The sequence below is a fragment of the Thunnus thynnus genome, chromosome 15 (genome assembly GCF_963924715.1).
Source record: "Thunnus thynnus chromosome 15, fThuThy2.1, whole genome shotgun sequence".
NCBI classification, from domain to species: Eukaryota; Metazoa; Chordata; class Actinopteri; order Scombriformes; family Scombridae; genus Thunnus; species Thunnus thynnus.
In genome coordinates, this window is record NC_089531.1 from 23,372,559 (window position 1) to 23,392,227 (window position 19,669).

Consider the following 19,669-nt stretch of genomic DNA (forward strand, 5'->3'; position numbering starts at 1 on the left):
CCTAAAAAAAGACTTAATTGATAGTCAGAACAACACCATGAGTCTAAAGTAATGCTAGCAGCTCTGTGAGCCTGTACAGCGGTGCTTTGAGCTAAATGCTAATGTCAGCATGCTAATGTGCTCAGCACACACAGCGAGGCCCAGACAATGTGTGGGCTCCAATCCTAGTCTATCAAAATGAAAACACGCTGCATGTCGGCTATCTTGCCTTGAAGGGTTGTGAAAACATCCAGTGAATAAAGGATGGTGTACTGGAGAAGAGTTGTGCGACATGTTGTTTTAATGAATTTGCGATGACAATGCTAACATGCTGAAAAGTTAAGAGGTCACCAAAGTTTTTACAATTCATCCTGAGGACAATAATTGCCGAAACATCTCTCTTGAAACTATAAATGTCAGCCTCAAGGTGGCGCTATAGGGGAGTATGTGTGTGTGTGTGTGTGTGTGTAGGTGGGGGGGAGTTCTGGAGTCATTGATACATGTGCTAAATTTCATGGAAGTTCATCCAGTAGTCGTTGCTGTATTTCAGTCTGAGCGAAAGTGGTGATAGACCGACATTAGCATCCCTTAAAGCCGTGCTAGCATGGCTAAAAATATTAAATGTTATTCATGCACTTTTCTATTGAGTTACACTTCCATACAATACAATTCTACAATTGATACCATTTTTATCCATTATTCATGCTGATGGAATGAGATTCATGCTTAATAAAAGCCCAGTATTGTCCCCTATCAGTCTAACTTTGTACACAATACTCTCTTTGTGTCGTGTCTCAGTATTCTCATGTTTTTTGTGTCACACTATGCTATCCCATTTCTTTCTTCTATCTGGTGATGCACTCACTCGAACTCTCTTTGGATAAAAGCTTAAGCTAAAATATAACGTCATTCTCTGATTGTTCTGAAGACACAAACCTGCACCTGACAGCCAGCGACTCAGCTTTAGCTGGTTAGTGTGGCATCTTTTGCTGATGTGGACTCAGCGTGGGGCTCTGCTGTTATGTGCTTACCGTGTATACGGTGACATTATTGCCGTGGTGATTTAGGTGTGTGTCAGAGCCAGCAGGTGACCTCAGCTCTGTGGTAATGAGCACAGTAAAACACCAGAGTGCTGGCCGCGGCCTGTCAATCACGCTAAGAGTAGCGCTGCTGGCTAAAGGGGATTACATCAGCGGGTGAGATCATACTGCATCTACTCCCAGGCTGGAGTGCCCTCTCTCTCTCTCTCCCTCTCTCCCTCTCTCTCTCTTTATCTACCTCTCTCGCCCCCACCACTTTGTCTTTGAGTTCTTGTGCACATCGGACACACACACACACACACACACACACACACACACACACACACACACACACACACACACACACACACACACACTCACAACAAAGAGAGAGGCATATTCTTCATAGAGAAACACTACCCCACTCTGAGCTTGTATATACACTAAGTGGTTTCTAGTGCCTCTCTCTCTCTATCACTCATTGTCGGTGTCTCTCTGTGTGTTTTTCCATCCAGAACTTTTTTCCAGAGCAGATGGTGGCTTGGTGTCAGGAGTCTGATGGCTCAATCCCTCAGTCACAGCTCTTACAGGTGAGGGGATGACTCAGTGAGGGGAGACACACACTTCACACTAATCTTAGCCCATATAAGGACTTGATTCATTACCTAACCCTTCATTTAAACCCTAATATAATCAGAAACTTAATCATAAACCTTAAGCTTAAGCTAAACCTAAATCCTAACCCTAAACTAGAGGCCCTATGAAGGAGTGAAAGCAGAAAACACTGTGGAGAATCTTTATCATCGTGGGGACATCTGGTAGTCCAAAAATATGCATAAACACACACACACATGGTTCTTGCAATCTACTAACATTCACCCGATGATGTCATTGCCAGACTTTTAGGAATATAGATAAAAGAGCCTAATTCATATTCTTTTTTTAAAATGGATTTTACAACATCTAGGAACATGTAGTTTCCAGGATGCAAAAGCAGAAACACAAACATTTCTGTTAAGTGCAGTTCCCATCACAGCAGTGCTCCCACTTCCTAAATGAGGTCACTGCCTAATACTGCCCCCCTCCCCCTTCTCCAGTCATTCAAATATGTTTATTACTATTCCTATTCTATTTAAGCTCTTTTTAATGCACAAATTGAAGGAACTGCTGGGATTACATTTCACTGTGATTGTACCTTATATGATTACACGTGACAAATATACTTGATTGATTGATTTTTTTTTTTGTGTTTTTGGCAGAACTTTCTGAACTCCAGCAGCTGTCCAGAGATCCAGGGCTATCTGTACGTGAAGGAGCCTGGACGCAAGTCCTGGAAGAAGCTCTACATGTTCTTGCGACGCTCTGGTCTCTACTACTCTACTAAAGGAACATCCAAGGTGATAAATCAGCGCAGTATAGAGTGTGAAACTAGGATATCTTTATGACTGACAGCATGTCACAGTTTGACAGGTGTGGAGACCCAGTTGATGGTTGAACTTGTCTAGTGACATGTTTGTCGATGTGTAGCACAGTTAAGAGTCTTCGCCAATTTTTTTTTTGTTTATGCTCATGCTTTCTTTGTTTCATCATATTTGCTGTTGTAATATCCCAGAAGTGTTAATGCATCATCCAATCCAAAAAAATGAAAAACATCCGAAAACCTCAAATGTTACTTTTGCATTTTTCCTAAGCAGAAGAAAACTTGTACCAATGTAAAATACTTTAAAGCAATCCATAATCCTTTTCTACATACTGTCACTGACACCCTTCTCCCTCTCCCTCCCCTGCTGACCTTCACCTCCCCCCGACTGAACAGGAGCCCCGACACCTGCAGCTGCTGTCAGATCTGGAAGACAGTAACATCTTCACCATAATCACCGGCAGAAAACTCCACAATGCCCCCACAGACTACCAGTTCTGCATCAAGGTAACACACATAAGAAAACACTGCAGCACAAATTCAGCTAGTCATTTAACCTGGCGCTGAAAATAGTTTTTTTTTTTCTAGAAAAGCAAATAAATCTGTGAGATTAGATGAGATAATTTAACATTCCTCCAGGGCAAACCTGTATTTCAGTGTGCAAGGACTCCCATAAAACAAGTGAAACTGCAAACTGTGTCCCTCTGTCCCTCATATTAGACGTGGATGACTATTGTGATCATCAGTAAACCGCTTCGTAACAGATACACCTGCTTCCCCTGTACAAACATTGTATCTGTGTGTGTGTGTATGTGTATGCGTGTGTGTGTCAGAGGACACGAGGGTTAAAACCTCCCAGGGGGGGTTCAAACACACACTCAGCACTGTGTGTCCCACTCCAGGAGATTTCTGTGGTGGGTCACCTGCTGATCTGGGATAAGCCCGGTGGGATAAGCCAGGATGGTACAGGGAATCTGGTCCGCCTAACCCCCCCTTCACCTCTCTCTTGCACACACACACACACACACACACACACACACACACACACACACACACACACACACACACACACACACACACGCACGCTAGACGACCAGCATGTCAGATGCGGGGGTGACAGTGCAGGATTGGGTTAAGGATTTTACTTGGTGGCTGGGGGTGGCTGGATTGTTGCTATGGCGACATGAATGAATTTATCGGTAGGGGATGCATGTAAGGAGCAGTGTGTCTAACGTCCTTGTAACTGGTGGAGAAGGAGAAAGTCTGTGCTGTGATGCTTGTTCGTGCTGGTAGGGGTGCAACAATATATTGTTGTTTGCATACAGTAAATGATAGAGGGTGTAATCGAATGTCATTCATTAACCATGAAATGTCTGAGGAGTCAGCTGCTGCCTGAGAAAGGCAGCAGTTGACAGCAGCAGTTGATGTTTTCTGTAGGATCAATATAAAAGCTTTTTTTTTTAAAGTAAGACTGCTAAAGCACATTTTAAGGCAGAGGAAGAGTAAATGAAGAACTAAGTTCAGTCACGGTTGGTATTGTGAGTGTGTGGAACTGTGGAGCTTGTATTGAATGTTGTACTGAATTCATAAGTTGTTTTATTACAGCACTGTGGAGAGCATCACTGAAATGAAGAGCAATTGGTTGATTTGGTGTAGTCATATTAAAGCTGTTACTGTTTGGACGCCATTTGCCTTTTGAAGCAAGACTATTTAACTTCTTAAATAAGAAATAATACATTCTTCCTTTCATTAATGAAAAACAGTAAAATGACCTATAGTTCAAATACACTCAGATGTTCTGCTGTTGCAAACTTACTTGGTCTGGTGTGACCAGTAGCCTAAGGTGGCTAATGCTAGCTAACATTAGCAAGCTTTAGAGAGACATTGCTCTGTATCTGGTATTAATGTGTGTTAGCCAAATTAATGACTCTTCTCTAATTGTGCTACTGTTGTACTTTACTTCTCATTGTTCAGAAAAGGTCACTGTGCCTTTAACAGTGATTATAATATGCAACTGTCACTCTTCACCATCAACAAAATACAAACCTGTGTTACAGAGTCACACTGTGGCCTGGTAGTCTTGTCCTGCCATGTCACAAGTTTGAAGGTCTTACTATACAGAAAACAGAAATGCCAAAAACCAGAATAAGCCCTAAACACTCATGTTCATGATGTGTATGTCATTAATTTAACGTCCCACTGTGTCTGCTGTTTGGTTTTAGCCCAGCAAAGTGAGAAGTGACTGTAAGGAGCTAAAGATGCTGTGTGCTGAGGATGAACAGAGCAGGACCTGCTGGATGACTGCCTTCAGACTGCTCAAGGTACTTGCTTTACTTTTATGTCTTGTTATCACAGATAAATCCAGTGCTGTGAGTCTAAGTTTTTGCTGTGTCTTCTCTCCTGTTTTCACAGTATGGGATAGTACTGTATCAGAGCTATAATGTCCCCCAGCAGAGGAAGTCTAACCTCTCGCATTTCACAGCGCCTGTGGTGAGTATCTGCTCTCTGACATCATCTTCCTACAACCTCGTTCTAATACCCGAACTCAGCCAAGACCAATCCGGATTGATTAACTCACAGTGAATTGGAAACCAGTTCACTTTGTGGCCTCCTTGTGTCTCACTCTTCTTAAGAGGAAACACACAACCGTGGGCTAGATTGCTTTTGCATAAGACGGATTTGTTAAATGCTGAAATGAATTTCCATTCAAATGATCATTGCTGCTGTTGACCTCTGTTAATGAGAACGAGGTTGTGTAGTGAAAGGCTTATGATTTAGGTCAGGCTGCTCATTTAAACAGCATTCTGTAAGAAAAGTACATCCGACACATAACATCTTATCCCAGACTTATTTATTTAAATTTACGTAATGCTCAGTCACACAAGCAGTGCATAAAAGATTGCGCACACAGCAAACAAAAACCTGCATATTTGTGTGTATACAAGCATGCTATGTTACAGCCAGACTAATCGCCTCACACAATGAGGTGCTGGTAAAGGTGTCATAAGCTCCTTTACAAAGACTGAATCAACATAAGTAACAGATCTCTGGAATCTATAATGAGTTTGTATTTAAACTTAACATTACAGACTTGTGTAGTGAGTTATGCTTCAGGGCATTCAGTCCTGTAAGTGTACCTCACTGTAGAGCATTATGGTATACACTCAAGTTATTTTTCAAGCAGAAACTCCAAATGTTCTCTGGTTCCAGCTTCTCCAATGTGAAGATTTGTTGTTTTATAACCTTCTAAACAGAACATATGTATAATGTAAAACTGGTACCAGTGCCAATGTCTAATTTGAGAAAAGGCCAAATTTAATGTATCAGACTGTAATAATTTTCAGTACTGATTTATCTGTCAATTATACCGTCAACTAATAGATTCATTGCTTAGTCTAGTAAAAGTCAGAAAATACAGAAACATCTTGTTTTGTCTAACCAACAGCCCAACACCCAAAAAATGTTATATACCCAAAACAAGAATATAAAACAGAGAAAAAGCAGCAAATCTAGACATTGGAAGTTGGAACCAGAGAACATTTGAAGTTTCTGATAGAGAAATAATTGTAAATTGATCATAAAAATAGTTGAAATAGTGATTAATTTTCTGTTGATAGACTCATTGATTGATCCACTAATTAAATTTGTATAGTTTACAGATTATGATGACAAATCTTTACAGAATGGTTCACAGTTCCCATGGACCAGGAGTCTGTTGAAGTATTAGTAAATTTGAGAAAATACAAGATTTTGAAAGTGAAAAATACAGTATGGGTTAAAAAAATGTGGGATTTTAAAAAGAAGAACAAAGCACTCATTCTAATTCATCAAAAACCTGCAAGTCTCTGGAAAAATCTACATGCTGAAGGAAACACAACTAGTATTAAGGACTGTACATCATTATGAGTAAAAAAAACAAACAGAACATATTTTTAATGTCAAATTTGTACCAGTCCAAATGTCTAATTTCAGAAAAGGTCAAATTTAATAATGTTAAACAAAATCTGATAATGAGTGCTCAAAATGAAGTAGAGTTGTTTGGTTTGTTTATCTTCTGCTAAAGTTAGAAGTAATTAATTAAAACCATGACTGATTTGAGCAGGAGAGCCAGAAAGCCAGGAGGGGCTTGTGCTTTTCTTCAGAGGGGCATTTGTGGATTGACTGAAGTGGGTCTCTGTGCAGACAGGATTTGTCATGCCCCAGTGAGTGTGTCTGGCTTGTTTGACCTCTGACCCTTGTCTACCCCCCTCACCCCATCCCTCCCCCCAACCCACTCCTTGTGTACCACCCTCCCCCCACTCCCCACCCTCTATCACCCTCCATCACCCTCCACCTACCCTCTCCTAACAGCGGAGTGTATCTGAGAACTCCCTCGTCGCCATGGACTTCTCTGGACGGACCGGTCGCGTCATTGATAACCCTGTCGAGGCCCAGAGCGCCGCCCTGGAGGAGGGACAGACCTGGAGGGTAAGCAGGAGGAGGGGAAGGAAGCTTGGGGCGGATAGATCAGAGTCAGAACATGGACGCATTTCAGCGCCAGTTGTTTCATATGATTAACATAAAACATACTAGTTTCCTACAGTATTTAAAAATGACATTTTAGGATCAATTATCATATGGTTTGCTTATGATATTACACTGAATGTTTTGTCATCACAGATTTTTCTTTGAGCAAAACTTCTTTTCCTGGAAAGAATGTAGAGAAGCCTTTTTCCATTATGAACAAGTTTATTTTTACCCTTCAGCACTTTTCTTGGTAAATTAAAGTGTGCAGCAGCAGCTCCACTTATGTGTTGCTGAGATCACAGCTCATAAGAGGCTAGAGGAGAACTCAGCTGCCTGTTACATTTTTTATTCTTTGTTGAAATCATTGCTATGTTTGATTTGCTGTAACAAAAAGCATCAAACTCTAACGAAAATCTACAGAAAATTTCAACCTTTGCGTCTTGGTTTAAAGTAGTGTTTCAACATGTTTCTACATGCTGTGAAGACATCCCTTGTCAAAGGGAAGGCTGATGCTTGATTAGAGGCTTATTTGAAGGATTTGGTTTGATGTGATGTTATCTTATGTAAATGTTATTTCTTCCACATAGAAACGGAGCCAGCGTATGAATGTCCTGGGCAGTCCCAGCCCCCTGCACCCACCCTCTCTGAGCACAGGTACTCACACAAACACCATACTGATTACCTTGTGCAGACTTTTGCCCAGCAAAAACAGAAAGACTAATAAACCTCATGTCCAAGTAAAGCTGATTGATGCACTGACTAAATAAAATGCTCAAACACTGAGTCTCAAAAATGTCTGTCTCTCAGTCATCCACAGGACACAGGTGTGGTTTCATGGTCGCATCATGAGAGAGGAAGCCCACAAAATGATCATACAACAAGGCCAAGTAGACGGGTAAGAAGAACTACTCTATGTGTTGAGTGTGAGAAGAGTTTTTAGGCTGATCTGAGGAATTCTGGTTTTAATATGATGTAATTTTAATGGTAAATATTGCCCCTTTGAGAAGTAGTTGAAAGCTAGTAAGTGAAGATTATTTTGTCAGACTGAAACTATATTAATAAGAAATGTGAGAAATGGTGACATATCTGTGTCACGAAAAGCTTTGATCTTTAAAATGTCAGTGTCTAAAAACAGCTTTCTGGTTTGTCAGCCACACATTTTAGCCTTTATCCGCTGGGTTAAGATAATTCTCAAAGAGTCACAGCAGTATATCATCAGGAATTTGAAATTTAACATTTTACATAGTAATATATATTTCATATTTCTGCTGTTTGATCACTTTACTCCTATGTTCTGTGCATCAGATTATTCCTGTTGCGGGACAGTCAGAGTAATCCCAAGGCGTTTGTGCTCACCATGTGCCACCACCAGAAGATCAAGCACTTCCAGATTCTACCGGTCAGTCACTTCACACTGTAGAAAATGTCTCATGGTCACTGGTAAAATCTAGTGAAATAAGGCAAAGTGAGGCAGATTACTGTGCTGCTAATGATAATGAGTAATATTGTTATATTTTATGTTGTGGCCCAGCTGCTAAACAGTGGGACAGTACACTCAGAACATGCAGTCTTGGACCATCCGAGCAAATGTCAAGCAGGTCCACTTTTTCTGTATGCTCTGAGACACAGCTGGATCTCATAGTGTGAAAATCTTAGACTCATCTGGCCTGCAAGCCTCACCTAACCTTTTTTTAACAACAATTTTCTAAAGCGTAGCATTGCTTTTTTAACATTTTAAAATAGGCTTTTCCTTTCTTCCAGGTAGCAATCTGTTTGCATTCATTTTGTTACAGCACAGAAATCAACTTGAAACAGCTTCAAGGGTCACCCCACCCGCATTATAGGTTTTGACACATCTGGCTACTATGAGTTTTCTGATACTATGAGGATATCCTGTATAGGTACAACAAGTGTGATATTCTTTGGAAAGCTGGAAAATGGTTAATAATTTCAGACAAACATAATAGAAAATGGAATAGTTCTTTTAAACAAGTTTAAGATGCTACAGCCTTGCTAGCAGCTCTATGAGGCTGTTCTTAATGGCGCAGCGGTGCTTTGAACTAACGTCAGTATGCTAACATGCTAACATGCTGATAGCAGATAAAATGTTTACCATTTTACCATCTTAGTTTAACATTTCCTTATAAGCACAAAAACAGGTTTTCCAGTTTTGCAGGTAGTTAGTCATAAACCAAAGTCCGGGGATAAAAGTTATTACAGTTAATCCTGAGATGAACATGCACTGTAAAAAATTTATGGCAATCAATCCAGCAGTTGTGGAGACATTTCGCTCAAAACTAGAAATGTCAACCTCATGGTGGTGCTAGAGGAAAAGTCAGAGCATCACTAAAGTCATTGGGGAAATGAACCATGAATGTCTGTACAACATGTTGTGCTAATCCATCGCGTAGATGAAGAGATATTTCACTAAATAAGTAATATCTTTGACTCATTGATGACGGCAAAAGGAAGGTCAGGGCTTCACTAAAGTCATTAGGATTAATCTCACAGGCAGCATGAATATCTGTATAAAATTTGATCCCAATCCATCCGATAGTCATTGAAATATTTCAGTCTGGACCAAAGCGGTGGACACTTTTCCATCAATTTTCCATCAATTTTCTCTGCTTTCACCTGTCTGATGATTATTATTATTGTCATGTGATATTAACTGTCCTCTCTCCTCCCTTTGACCCCGGTGTGAAGTGTGAAGAAGACGGTCAGGTGTTCTTCAGCCTCGACGACGGCGCCACCAAGTTCACCGACCTGATCCACCTGGTGGAGTTCTACCAGCTCAACAGAGGAGTGCTGCCCTGCAAGCTCAAACACCCCTGCACCGCTGTGGCCTTGTGACACTCCACCGCCCCCACCCCCAACTCCTACACACCCTTTTGCACACTTCTCATCCAGAGATCCCACCCCGCCCCCCCAATCTGCCCCTCCCTCACCAATGTAATGAGGTTGAGGAGATAGAGAAAAGTTGAGTCAAGTTTTGGGGATGTGAACAACTCAGCAGGAGCTGGCAGTGGAGGTTTGATTTCTCCAATGTGCCGTGCTTTTCTCCGCCTTACCGCTTTTTGGATGTTTTGAATGGGAACCGTGCGGATAGTCCAAACGTTGTAGATTTGTGGACCCAGCAGTCGCCCAACTCCTGCACCGTTCTCATGGAGACTGGGTTGTTTTGTCATTGCCATTTTGACCCTGGTCAGTGTGTAGGGGAGCATGTGTTATGAAGACACAGACAGCAGGAGTGCTGCAGGTCTCCCGGATGGATCCCTCCCTCAAAGCCCCTCACCATTCAATCTCCCAACTTTCACCTTCCTTATCCTCCAGGCCTGATAAGCTGTGGTGCCCGCCCCACCCTCGCCCTCTCGACACAAAGTTGTCCGAGGCGGGCGGGGAGCACCACCCTCTGACTTCCTCATCGATCATCAGGGATGGACAGGAACCTCTCTGGGTCTTATCAAACTCGATCCAGGAGTTTTCTCAACCTGTGCAGTCCAGTCTGGATAAGCTGACACCCTGTCCCCTCCCCCCTAACCGAGAGGACTTGACGTGGCCTTCCTGCTGTGTCCTGTCCCACAACCCCCCTGGTGCAACCCAGATCCCGTCTCTCCTTCTCCAAACAAGCTCAGAGAAAAGTTGAGAGAGAAAAAGAGAAGAAGCTAAGGGCAAGATAAGCAGAGCAGTCGCGAGGGTTTGCTGAAAGGACAGAGGAATGTTTATCAGGAAGGCTGTAACAAGCCTCTCTTGTAGAGTTGATTACTTGATGTCATTTTAATGCTGTTTTATTACTGTTGATTCAATGCAGAACTAGTTTTGCACTCCCGGGCGGACAGATGACAGCTGTTCTCTCTAGCTAAATGAAGCTGCCTGCTCTCCGTTCGTCGTCCTCCTCTTCCTCTTCCATCCCCGCCCTCCCCCCCCACCCCTCCTCCTTCTGAAAAGCATGCATGTGAATTTCCACCAGCTCTGATTGGATTACAGTGGCGTGGGAGCAAAGAGAGTCACGGCTGATTATGCAGTGCCTTTCAGAAAGGTTTGGGAACATCTTGGAACTCTGTGTGGCTCATACCAACATGACCACACTACCATTAAAAACGAATGTGCTCTGGAACAGGCTGAACGCCTCAAGACTGTGAGGAAGAGGAGGAGGACTGTTAAATAGACTCCTGAAAAGTGTGTCCACCCCCAAGCTTCTATTTCAGTCTTTTTTTTTTTTTTTTAAATCTAAAGGGTTAAATCTATTGGGCTCACATTCGGTGAATTTGTTTTGAATGTCATTTTCTTTTCCTAGGTCTGTTCTGAGCTCGCTGCTTGCACATTTTAATTATCCTGATTTGAGATTGAGCTGTTATGTTCGGATTTAGCCCCGAGTGGAGATACTGACCACTGTTCCCTCACTCAAGAAAAGACAAATCAACAAAAGCACTCCCATCATGTTTTTTTTTGTTTTAAATATGGAAATGAACAAATGACTTGAAATGTGAACTCAGTTGACTGTGCATCAACACACAGTCAAATGAGCTTCACTCGCCTTAAGTGAAAATTGTGAGCCTTGTGTATGAAATCGAAGCTATATAAAAATGCACATACAGCAACACATTTCAGACAGCAGGAGTGTTACAAATTATATTAAAGGAATAGTGTGACATTTTGGAAAAAAAAATGCTTATTCAGTTTGTTGTCAAGAGTCAGACGAGAAGATTGATACCACTCTCATGTCTGTACGGTACAGCCAGTAGCTGGTTAGCTTAGCTTAGCTTAGCTTAGTATAAAGACTAGAATCAGGGGGAAACAGCTAGTCTGGCTCCATCCAAGGATAACAAAACCCACCTATGAGCATCTTGTTCGTTTAATCCATACAATAATTAAAGTGTAAAAACAATAATTTGTGGTTTTACTGAAGGTTATGTGCTGTACTATTTCTTCACCAGGTGCAGTGACTTTCTAAGCTAAACTAAGCTAAACTAGCCGGCTGCTGGCTGTAGCCTTACATTCAACGGATAGATATGAGAGTGGTATTGATCTTGTCTTGGCAAGAAAGTGGATAAGCATATTTCCCAAAATGTGGAACTATTTCTTTAAAGTAAAAATCCACTTGAACAGAATTCAGAAAACAGGTTCTGGCGATGCGCTTCACATTTCTGGGCCCATTTTCTTGTTCGGTGCTGTATTTATCTTATTTCTACAGACAAACTGGCTAAAATGTTGACAAAATAGTATCACGTCAAGATATTTGCAGCAGCTGCAAAGGAGTTTGGTAGCGTCAGTGGTGAATGTCAGTTGTGGTGTCAGTCAGTCAAAATCAAATAGTAAGGGCTTCTTTCTTAAAACAGACATTTTGCAACAATCGTGCAGACAGAAACATATGACAATAGAGGCAAAGGAAACCATTTCTACACCAGCAGCAGCTTCAGTAGTCCAGAATGTGTTACAGCCATCAGGCATATTAAATTGTACTAGTGGTCATGAATTATTTTAGAGTTTAAACAATTTGTCTATTAATTAATCGGTCAGTTGACAGAAAATCAGTTGGCAACTATTTAACAAATTTTTTTTCAAGCAAAAAATACCAACCACTTGATGGCTCCAGCTTTTTCACATGTGGAGATTTACTGCTTTTCCTTCTTACATTATAGTTAACTGAACGTATTTGGTTTTGGGACAGTTGGTCAGGCAAAAAACCCCAAACAATTGTGAGCTATAGGAAATTGGGTTGGGCAACTTTTACTGTTTTTTGACATTGATATAGACCAAACAATTTATCAGTTAATCGAGCAAATAATTGGCATGCAGCCCCAAATCCATTATTTGGCTAGCTAGCCCAATTTCTGTGCATGTACTGGTTGTTGAAAAGCATTTTGGGAAATGTAGGACGTGAATAACTGAGGTGAAAGTAGATAAAGTAGGTTATACTTAGATGATACACCAAAAAAGTAAACTGGGACACTAAACACGTCTATGTTAAAGTCATTATGTGTAGGATTTGAAAATGTCCAACTTTAGTGCCCCCTAATGAATTGGCAACGCAGCATATAAATTGCATTAGTTCTCTATTGCATGGGTTAATTTTTTTGGGTCACAAAAACGTATGCTATCAAACAAACAATTTTGACATGATGTTCTTTAAAAAAAAAATCCAAACATAGTGACTTTAACAGATAATCTGAGTGGATTTTGTTTCTCTAAATTTGTCCCTGACTGCCCGGTTTTCATCCAAAGGAAAAGTAAGGACCGTATCTGTAAGACTATACAACAGGAAAGGGAGAGAGAAGAAGAACATTCTAGAGAAGAACATTTTAAGTCCTTTTGTCTTTTCCTGCCCTCTCCTGCTGTCGTGTGACCAGCGAATGAAAAGCTGCAGGCATGTGACATAACACCTGCTCAGGTCTGCAGTAGATTTAGCCGCGTCCTCCACCCCTCCCGCCCTCGCCTGCACCTCCCATCCATTCTGTGCCAGATTCACAGTGGACAGGGTTAGCACGAGGCCATCGGACTACCTGCCAGGCTAACTCTCTCTCTCTCTCTCTCTCTCTTTTTCTCTCTCTAAGCACTGTCACTTACACACATGCCACTGCCGCCACCAGTCCACCAATCACTTGACTTGACTGACTCACCAGCTCTGCGCTCCACCAATCAGGCCTTTTCTAGTCAGCCAGGGCAGACTCTCCAGGGATTGGATAATGCTTGAACCCCCCGCCCCCCTCTCCTACCTGTGCCCAGCCTGTAAGCTATGACCCTGTGGTGAACAAGTGTGTGTGTGTGTGTGGATTGGCTAGACTGTTACATTCACTATTCAGGATTGCTAACTCTGCTGGTTATCATACACACTTGCCTTTTAGAAACAGTTACAGGAAGGTTGCTTTTCGGTCGGGTAGAGTCAAGTGATGCCGTGGATTTACAGTATCAGAGGAGACAGGAGGAGGTCGGCTGGAGGTATCCCAGCATTCCCGGTCCTCAGCTGAGGTTCTTTCCTGTCTGTCAGAGAGGGATGTGAAGCCACATCGCTATGGGTCAGCGAGGACGATTCACCGTCCTCTCCTCCTCCCTCCATTTTTAATCACTGTGCTACAATGCAATCCTATACACAAGTCCAAGTATATGAATATACCAGTATACAGTATCATTTGTTTTCTAAGTATGTGAAGCTATGGAGAAGACGTAGATCTAACACTGTACCTAGGTCACAGATCACTATGTATGGGGCGTTATGCTTTTGCTCATAACTCCGTGTAAAATGAAGAATGATTTATTTTGTCCTTTTTTTTCATTATTTGATTGTGTGTATATTGACATTATTGTGTATTTTCTTTCGTTTGCCACAAAATGACCTTTTATATATATAAAAAAAGAATATACCACCGTATATACAGTATTAAATTAAGCTGTTTTTTTTTTTTTTTAATTTTAAGAGATCAAACTGGATTTTTGGTATGTGTCAAATATCTTAACATCAGTTGTGTGTATAAGCTGACAGGCTGTCAGAGTCTTCAACTCTGCCAGCGTCCAATTCCAATGCCATTTTGTTTAAAACCACATCTTTTGAATATCCCCTCTCTGTTTGTCTGTCATGACGGTTTCAAGAAAACACTCCAGTAAATGTTTGGACATTAACCTTACTCACACACGCAAACACACACACACACACACACACTCACACACACACAAGTGGTTTTTCATGGAGAGCACACACACACCAACGCTTAACCCTTGGGGATATTCTTAGCAGCTTCGACACTTTGTACACCTTTCATTACAAGTAGTGCAATTATTCGCCGTAGCTCTAGAGGATTGTGCATTTCGTTTTCTTAACTAAGCCTATTCTTGCAGCAGGTGCCTCTTGTTTCTGAACAGTAACAAGTCCTTAGTTGCCATCCGTCCACTCACCGCGTTCATTTACAGTTAGCTGTGACTGTGAAACATAATCCTACTGGAACTAAATCCTAATGTCAGGTCAACATCGCATACAAGTCCCATCGACATTGGTGACTCACAGTGCGGGTGCGAGTGAAACTGACTCAATGTTTTTCTTTGGGTTGAAGTCATCATAAGCTGAAGTCAAATAAACCTTTCAGGGAAAGAAAAATAAAAAAAAGCAAATGAGCGGTAATCATTTTTTTCAGATAACCCCACTGTGCTTTGCTTCATTCTGTAATCGTCTGTACGGCTCCTGGATCTACATTGTATCCTGTTCAGGTATTTTTGTACAAATAAGGGACTGATATATTCTCTGTTTATTGGAAATTAGAATAAAAGACAACATTGCTATAAACCAAATGGCTGGCCTGGTGATGTGTTATTCTCCTGCTCATTTCTCAGTGGTGTAATGAAAAACTAAAAAGCTTGGTTGGGGATGGATTATAAAAATTCCAACAGATCCTCCGTCCTATTCAAGTGTCCCAGTAAGCCAGCATGTGTAATGCCTGGACCCTGAAACTGAGGCAGCTAAGTGGGATTCAACCATCATTAAAGGGTGGTTTCACATTTTTTTCAATTTTATAAAACAACTAATACCCAAGTGAACATTGAAACAGGTTTTGCTGGCTGTAATCATCCCCACTGTTCATACTGATCATTAGAAGATCCCCTTCAAATGTGCTTACAATGTAAGTGATGGGGGACAAAATACACAATACTCATTTTGAGCAAATATGTATTTAAAGGTTTATCTGAAGATAATATAAGCGTTCTGCAGTCTGAGTTAGTCAAATAAAGTAGATGTCTTCCACAGTTTTTAGTAAAAACAAGTAACTTTTCAGTGTTTTCCAGTTGAGCTGCAGTGAATGGAGTCTAACAAAAAGGGAATTTGGCACTAAAGAGACTGGAACTTTGAAAGATATCGACTTGATTTGACTAATTTGGATGGCTGAAACCTCTCAGTAGCTTCAAATCAAGGTTTAAATACATTTTTGCAGAGTAAGGATTGTGGATTTTGTCCCCCAGTATGGTCAGTATGAATGATTACAACAAGAGAAACATGTTTCAGTGTTCATTTGACTGTTGTTTTAAGACTGACTTCAAAAATTGTGAAACTTGAGTTATTTACACCTGTGCTTTTCTTACTGTGGCATATTAAAACAGTGTTTCAAGATGGGTCCTGCATTATTACCTGTCTTGTGTCAAAATGTAAATGGTTTATATTCCTAAATACATTTTTGTTATACCAAAAATGACACAAACAGGGGCCCGCTGTATATGGGTTTGTATCTATTATAGATATTGTTTATAACAAAGCTAAACCTGCGAGCTTGTTCAAGCAGACACACACTTGACGTAACATTATTCTCCATCTCACCCTGAACATGGCGGCTTATTTAAACTGCTGCACTCACTTCGCACCTGCAGTAATTAACGCTGCTGCTGCACACGTCGCATTTGTGAGGAAAGTTGGACAACAAGCAGCGTCGTTATGTTGCTTTAGCACAGTTTTAGCTTCTGTTTCGAGCCTGGTCCTTAGCTACGGGACAAAAGCGAGTTTCTCCTTGAAAAAATAAATTCTTGACACAGCTTCACTTCAGCGAGGTAAATAATTGCTGCTTGTGTTAGTTTCTGCTGTCAAACTGCTGCTTTTTACCACCTGCTCATGTTTTTGTGGCGGTGTTAATTGTTTTGGCAGCCTGTGCTGAGCTGAAGTGTTTTTTTGAGGAAGATGCAAATCTGGTCTCTTGGTTAATTTTGTGATTTTCTGCTGTCTGTTAGTCTGGTGTGTGGTTAGACCCCAGCAAGAACAGCCTCTCTGATGATGAAGCTAATGGAGAACCTAATTAATTAAGTGTATATTGGATTTATGAATGCATTACATTGCTATTCTCTTTATTAGCTTATTGTCATATATGTAAAAATATATATTGAATATCAAATTTAATCTAGTAATATGAAAGTCTTCTTTGAGTTGATTGCACAGGCTGATAAACATCTAAAGGGGCCGCAGGGGTTAGAATCTGTCAGTGGGCCCCTGTTCCAGTACAAAGACTATTTACACTTGTCATCAAACTTGAGAAAAGACTTTGTGCTTTGGCCAAAGGGAAGATCTGCTTCATTCTCCTCATGTGTCACGGTGCAATTAAGCAGCTGAAAAAAACCCCCCAAAACAAAGCAAACATCTGTTCTCATCAGTGTCACCCTGACACACTTACAAGTCCCACTTTCTGAGGAGAACCACAAACAACCATGAGCTGGAAAATCCTGTGAAAGAAATTTCTGAGAAACTCAGTGACAGCCCTCACTCAGATGACTGTTGCTCAAAAGGTAGAATTGGAAGCTCTTAAACTGAGCTGTGACAGGTTGAGCTGAACAAAATAATATGTGAGCACAGTTACATTTTGACAGAAAGGAGTCTTGTGGGAACATTTTAATGTAAAATCTAAATTGTGAAAGCTGTAATATCAAATACCATAAACCTCTCACTTTACTGATGACATTCACTCTACAGTCTAGTCACCTTATAAACATATTACCCCGATAAGATAAATCAGCATTATAGAGCCATCATTTGACATTTTAGAGTGTTAAAAGAAATTTGACTTGTGAAATCTGTGGTGAGATGCAGTTTGCGCATCACTGTGAGCTGAAACAGTGGTGAGAAGCTGAATCACACTGATGATTGAACTGTCTGAGGATGACAGACTGAGGGAGGAGACTGTGGCTGCATGAGAACTACTGTCACTGTTTGGGTCAATTTATGTTTGTGTCTTTTTACCTGCACAGAAACACGAGTAATCCAATCAGTCATCGACCTGTCAACACTGACTGAGACACACGATAGTTACTTCAAATGGAAAACAAACCCGACCTCAAAAGGACGAGGAATGCCAGAAACCCCTCTGAGTCCAACATGTTGAGGTAAGAAAAATTTTAGAAGTGGACCTTTTTAGAAGATGAAACATAAATCAGAAAAAGTCCCTGTTATGCACATATAATAGAGAGCAGCATCTCTTCCCACTGTGAGCAAAGAGCCACTTGAGGGCACTGCAGACCCGATTTTTGACCCAGAACCAAAACACTCGATGCTAGAAAGCTTCTGATCTTTTTTGAACGCTGAATTTAAAAAGTAATTGCAACACTTAACACTTAACACTTAGGCTGATTAACTCCTCCTGTCACAGAAGCCGACCAATACTGGATATTTGAGGCTGATGTCAGCATCTGTATTTGAGAGTTAAAACAATCTAATAATGATTTTGTAAAAACTTGATAAGGATGCATTAACTTTGATTATTAAAGTAAATGGACCAAGATACAAACAGATGAAAATTGAAAGGACCTAAATAAATGAGTGGAGAAACATAATGATGCTTCTATACAGGAAATGAGGGGTTAATGGATAGTTTTAAGTAGTTTGACCCAACTGAACACTTATGGGAGATTTTACAAGACAGCGTGTTAGAAGAACATCTTTTGCAAGAAAGTTGTTCATCTCTTCAGTAGTTCAGAGATTGTAGAATCTGTAACAAGGAACGATGAAGCTGTTGAGCAGCTCGTGGTGGAACAACACCTGACTGACACACTTCATGTTTTTCCTTTGATTTGTCACCCTGAGCGAGACATTTCACAGTAAAATAAACTTGTGCTTTCTGTCGGACAGACCACTAATGCAAACACTGTTTCACAATGACCTCAATCTTATCTTTCTTGTTTCCATTCTGCAATTTCTTGTTATGTATCTGCCAGCAGATACTGACAGATCTGTGATCAGCTAGTTTCAGGATTAACTGAGACAGTACAGCGCACATCTGACTGAGGGAGTTCAGCCATGAAGACCTGAGGAGGGTCTGTGTCAAACACTGCAGGTTAACTAACTGATCAACAGTGAAATCAGTCAAGTTATGGATGTCCACAAACCTTTGTGCTTCCATTACTGAAAATATTGATGAGTTTTAATTATTTTGGAAGAATGTATTGTTTGGTCTCCTGGAAAGTAATACACAAAAAACACTTATGTGTACATGATAAATCTTATTATTATAATGGTCAGATTCCATATCCATAAATGTACAGGTAAGAAACCATGATTTACTGGCTTCAGCAGAGTTCAAACAATTCAACACTCTCTAAAACAAAAATGAATACTGTAACAGCTTGTACTGTTAAAATTAAAACTTCAAACTAAAGCATTAAAAATTGTATTGTTTTTTTTATTATGTGTACCCTTTTGTGTGTTATGTACATGTAAGATGTTTTTCTTAATATAAAAAAATCAATTTTGGTGAAAAAACATCAGATAAAGTGCACTAGTTAACTGTGTGAGGTGAATATATTAAAAGTTACATAATCTAAAGATACAGTCGCACATAGATTCCAAACAATTAACCATGTTGGCTGTTGTAGAGATGCTGTAGGGAGTAAAATGCCGTTGATGTTGATTAATGACGTAGGGCTGATATATCGGCTGGTATTAGCTTATTGCCAATATGTCAATGTCAGCATATGAATCAGCTGATAGGTACTACAAAGTTGTACTGAAATACCAAACATACAGTATGTTTGAGGCTCAGACAGTGTTTGCATTGCAGAGTTTGTCCATCAGAGGGCACCGACAAGTTTATTTCAACTGTAAAATGCTGCACTCAAATATTAATGTTAATATTGGCTTCAGTCTAATCCACACATCACTTCAGATCAGCTGATTCATCGTGATGAAGTCAGACTGTCTAGTTAAGGCAGGCTCTCGTCCTACATGGCACATAAAACTGAAACCAAGTCCCACAAAGTGGCCAAAATTCATCAGTTGCATCACTGACAA

At 40.7% G+C, this 19,669-nt stretch overlaps 1 protein-coding gene and 1 long non-coding RNA gene across 8 annotated transcripts in view; both read left to right on the forward strand.

Moving 5' to 3' along the window:
* LOC137197923 (growth factor receptor-bound protein 10-like) overlaps positions 1–15,204 on the forward strand; it is a 51,655-nt gene extending 36,451 nt beyond the window's left edge. For all 7 annotated transcript variants that reach the window (XM_067611441.1, XM_067611440.1, XM_067611439.1 and 4 more), the window contains 10 exons: positions 1,514–1,588; positions 2,258–2,395; positions 2,815–2,925; positions 4,641–4,739; positions 4,831–4,908; positions 6,769–6,885; positions 7,512–7,578; positions 7,732–7,819; positions 8,230–8,323; positions 9,631–15,204. In XM_067611441.1, the coding sequence (XP_067467542.1) occupies positions 1,514–1,588; positions 2,258–2,395; positions 2,815–2,925; positions 4,641–4,739; positions 4,831–4,908; positions 6,769–6,885; positions 7,512–7,578; positions 7,732–7,819; positions 8,230–8,323; positions 9,631–9,777 (1,014 nt within the window). In that variant the 3' untranslated portion in view covers positions 9,778–15,204. The remainder of the gene's footprint in view (positions 1–1,513; positions 1,589–2,257; positions 2,396–2,814; positions 2,926–4,640; positions 4,740–4,830; positions 4,909–6,768; positions 6,886–7,511; positions 7,579–7,731; positions 7,820–8,229; positions 8,324–9,630) is intronic.
* Positions 15,205–15,690: 486 nt separating this feature from the next.
* LOC137197927 (uncharacterized) lies at positions 15,691–18,116 on the forward strand. The gene is made up of 2 exons (XR_010931537.1): positions 15,691–16,449; positions 17,635–18,116. It is a non-coding gene; the product is annotated as an uncharacterized lncRNA (long non-coding RNA).
* The last annotated feature ends 1,553 nt before the right edge of the window (positions 18,117–19,669 follow it).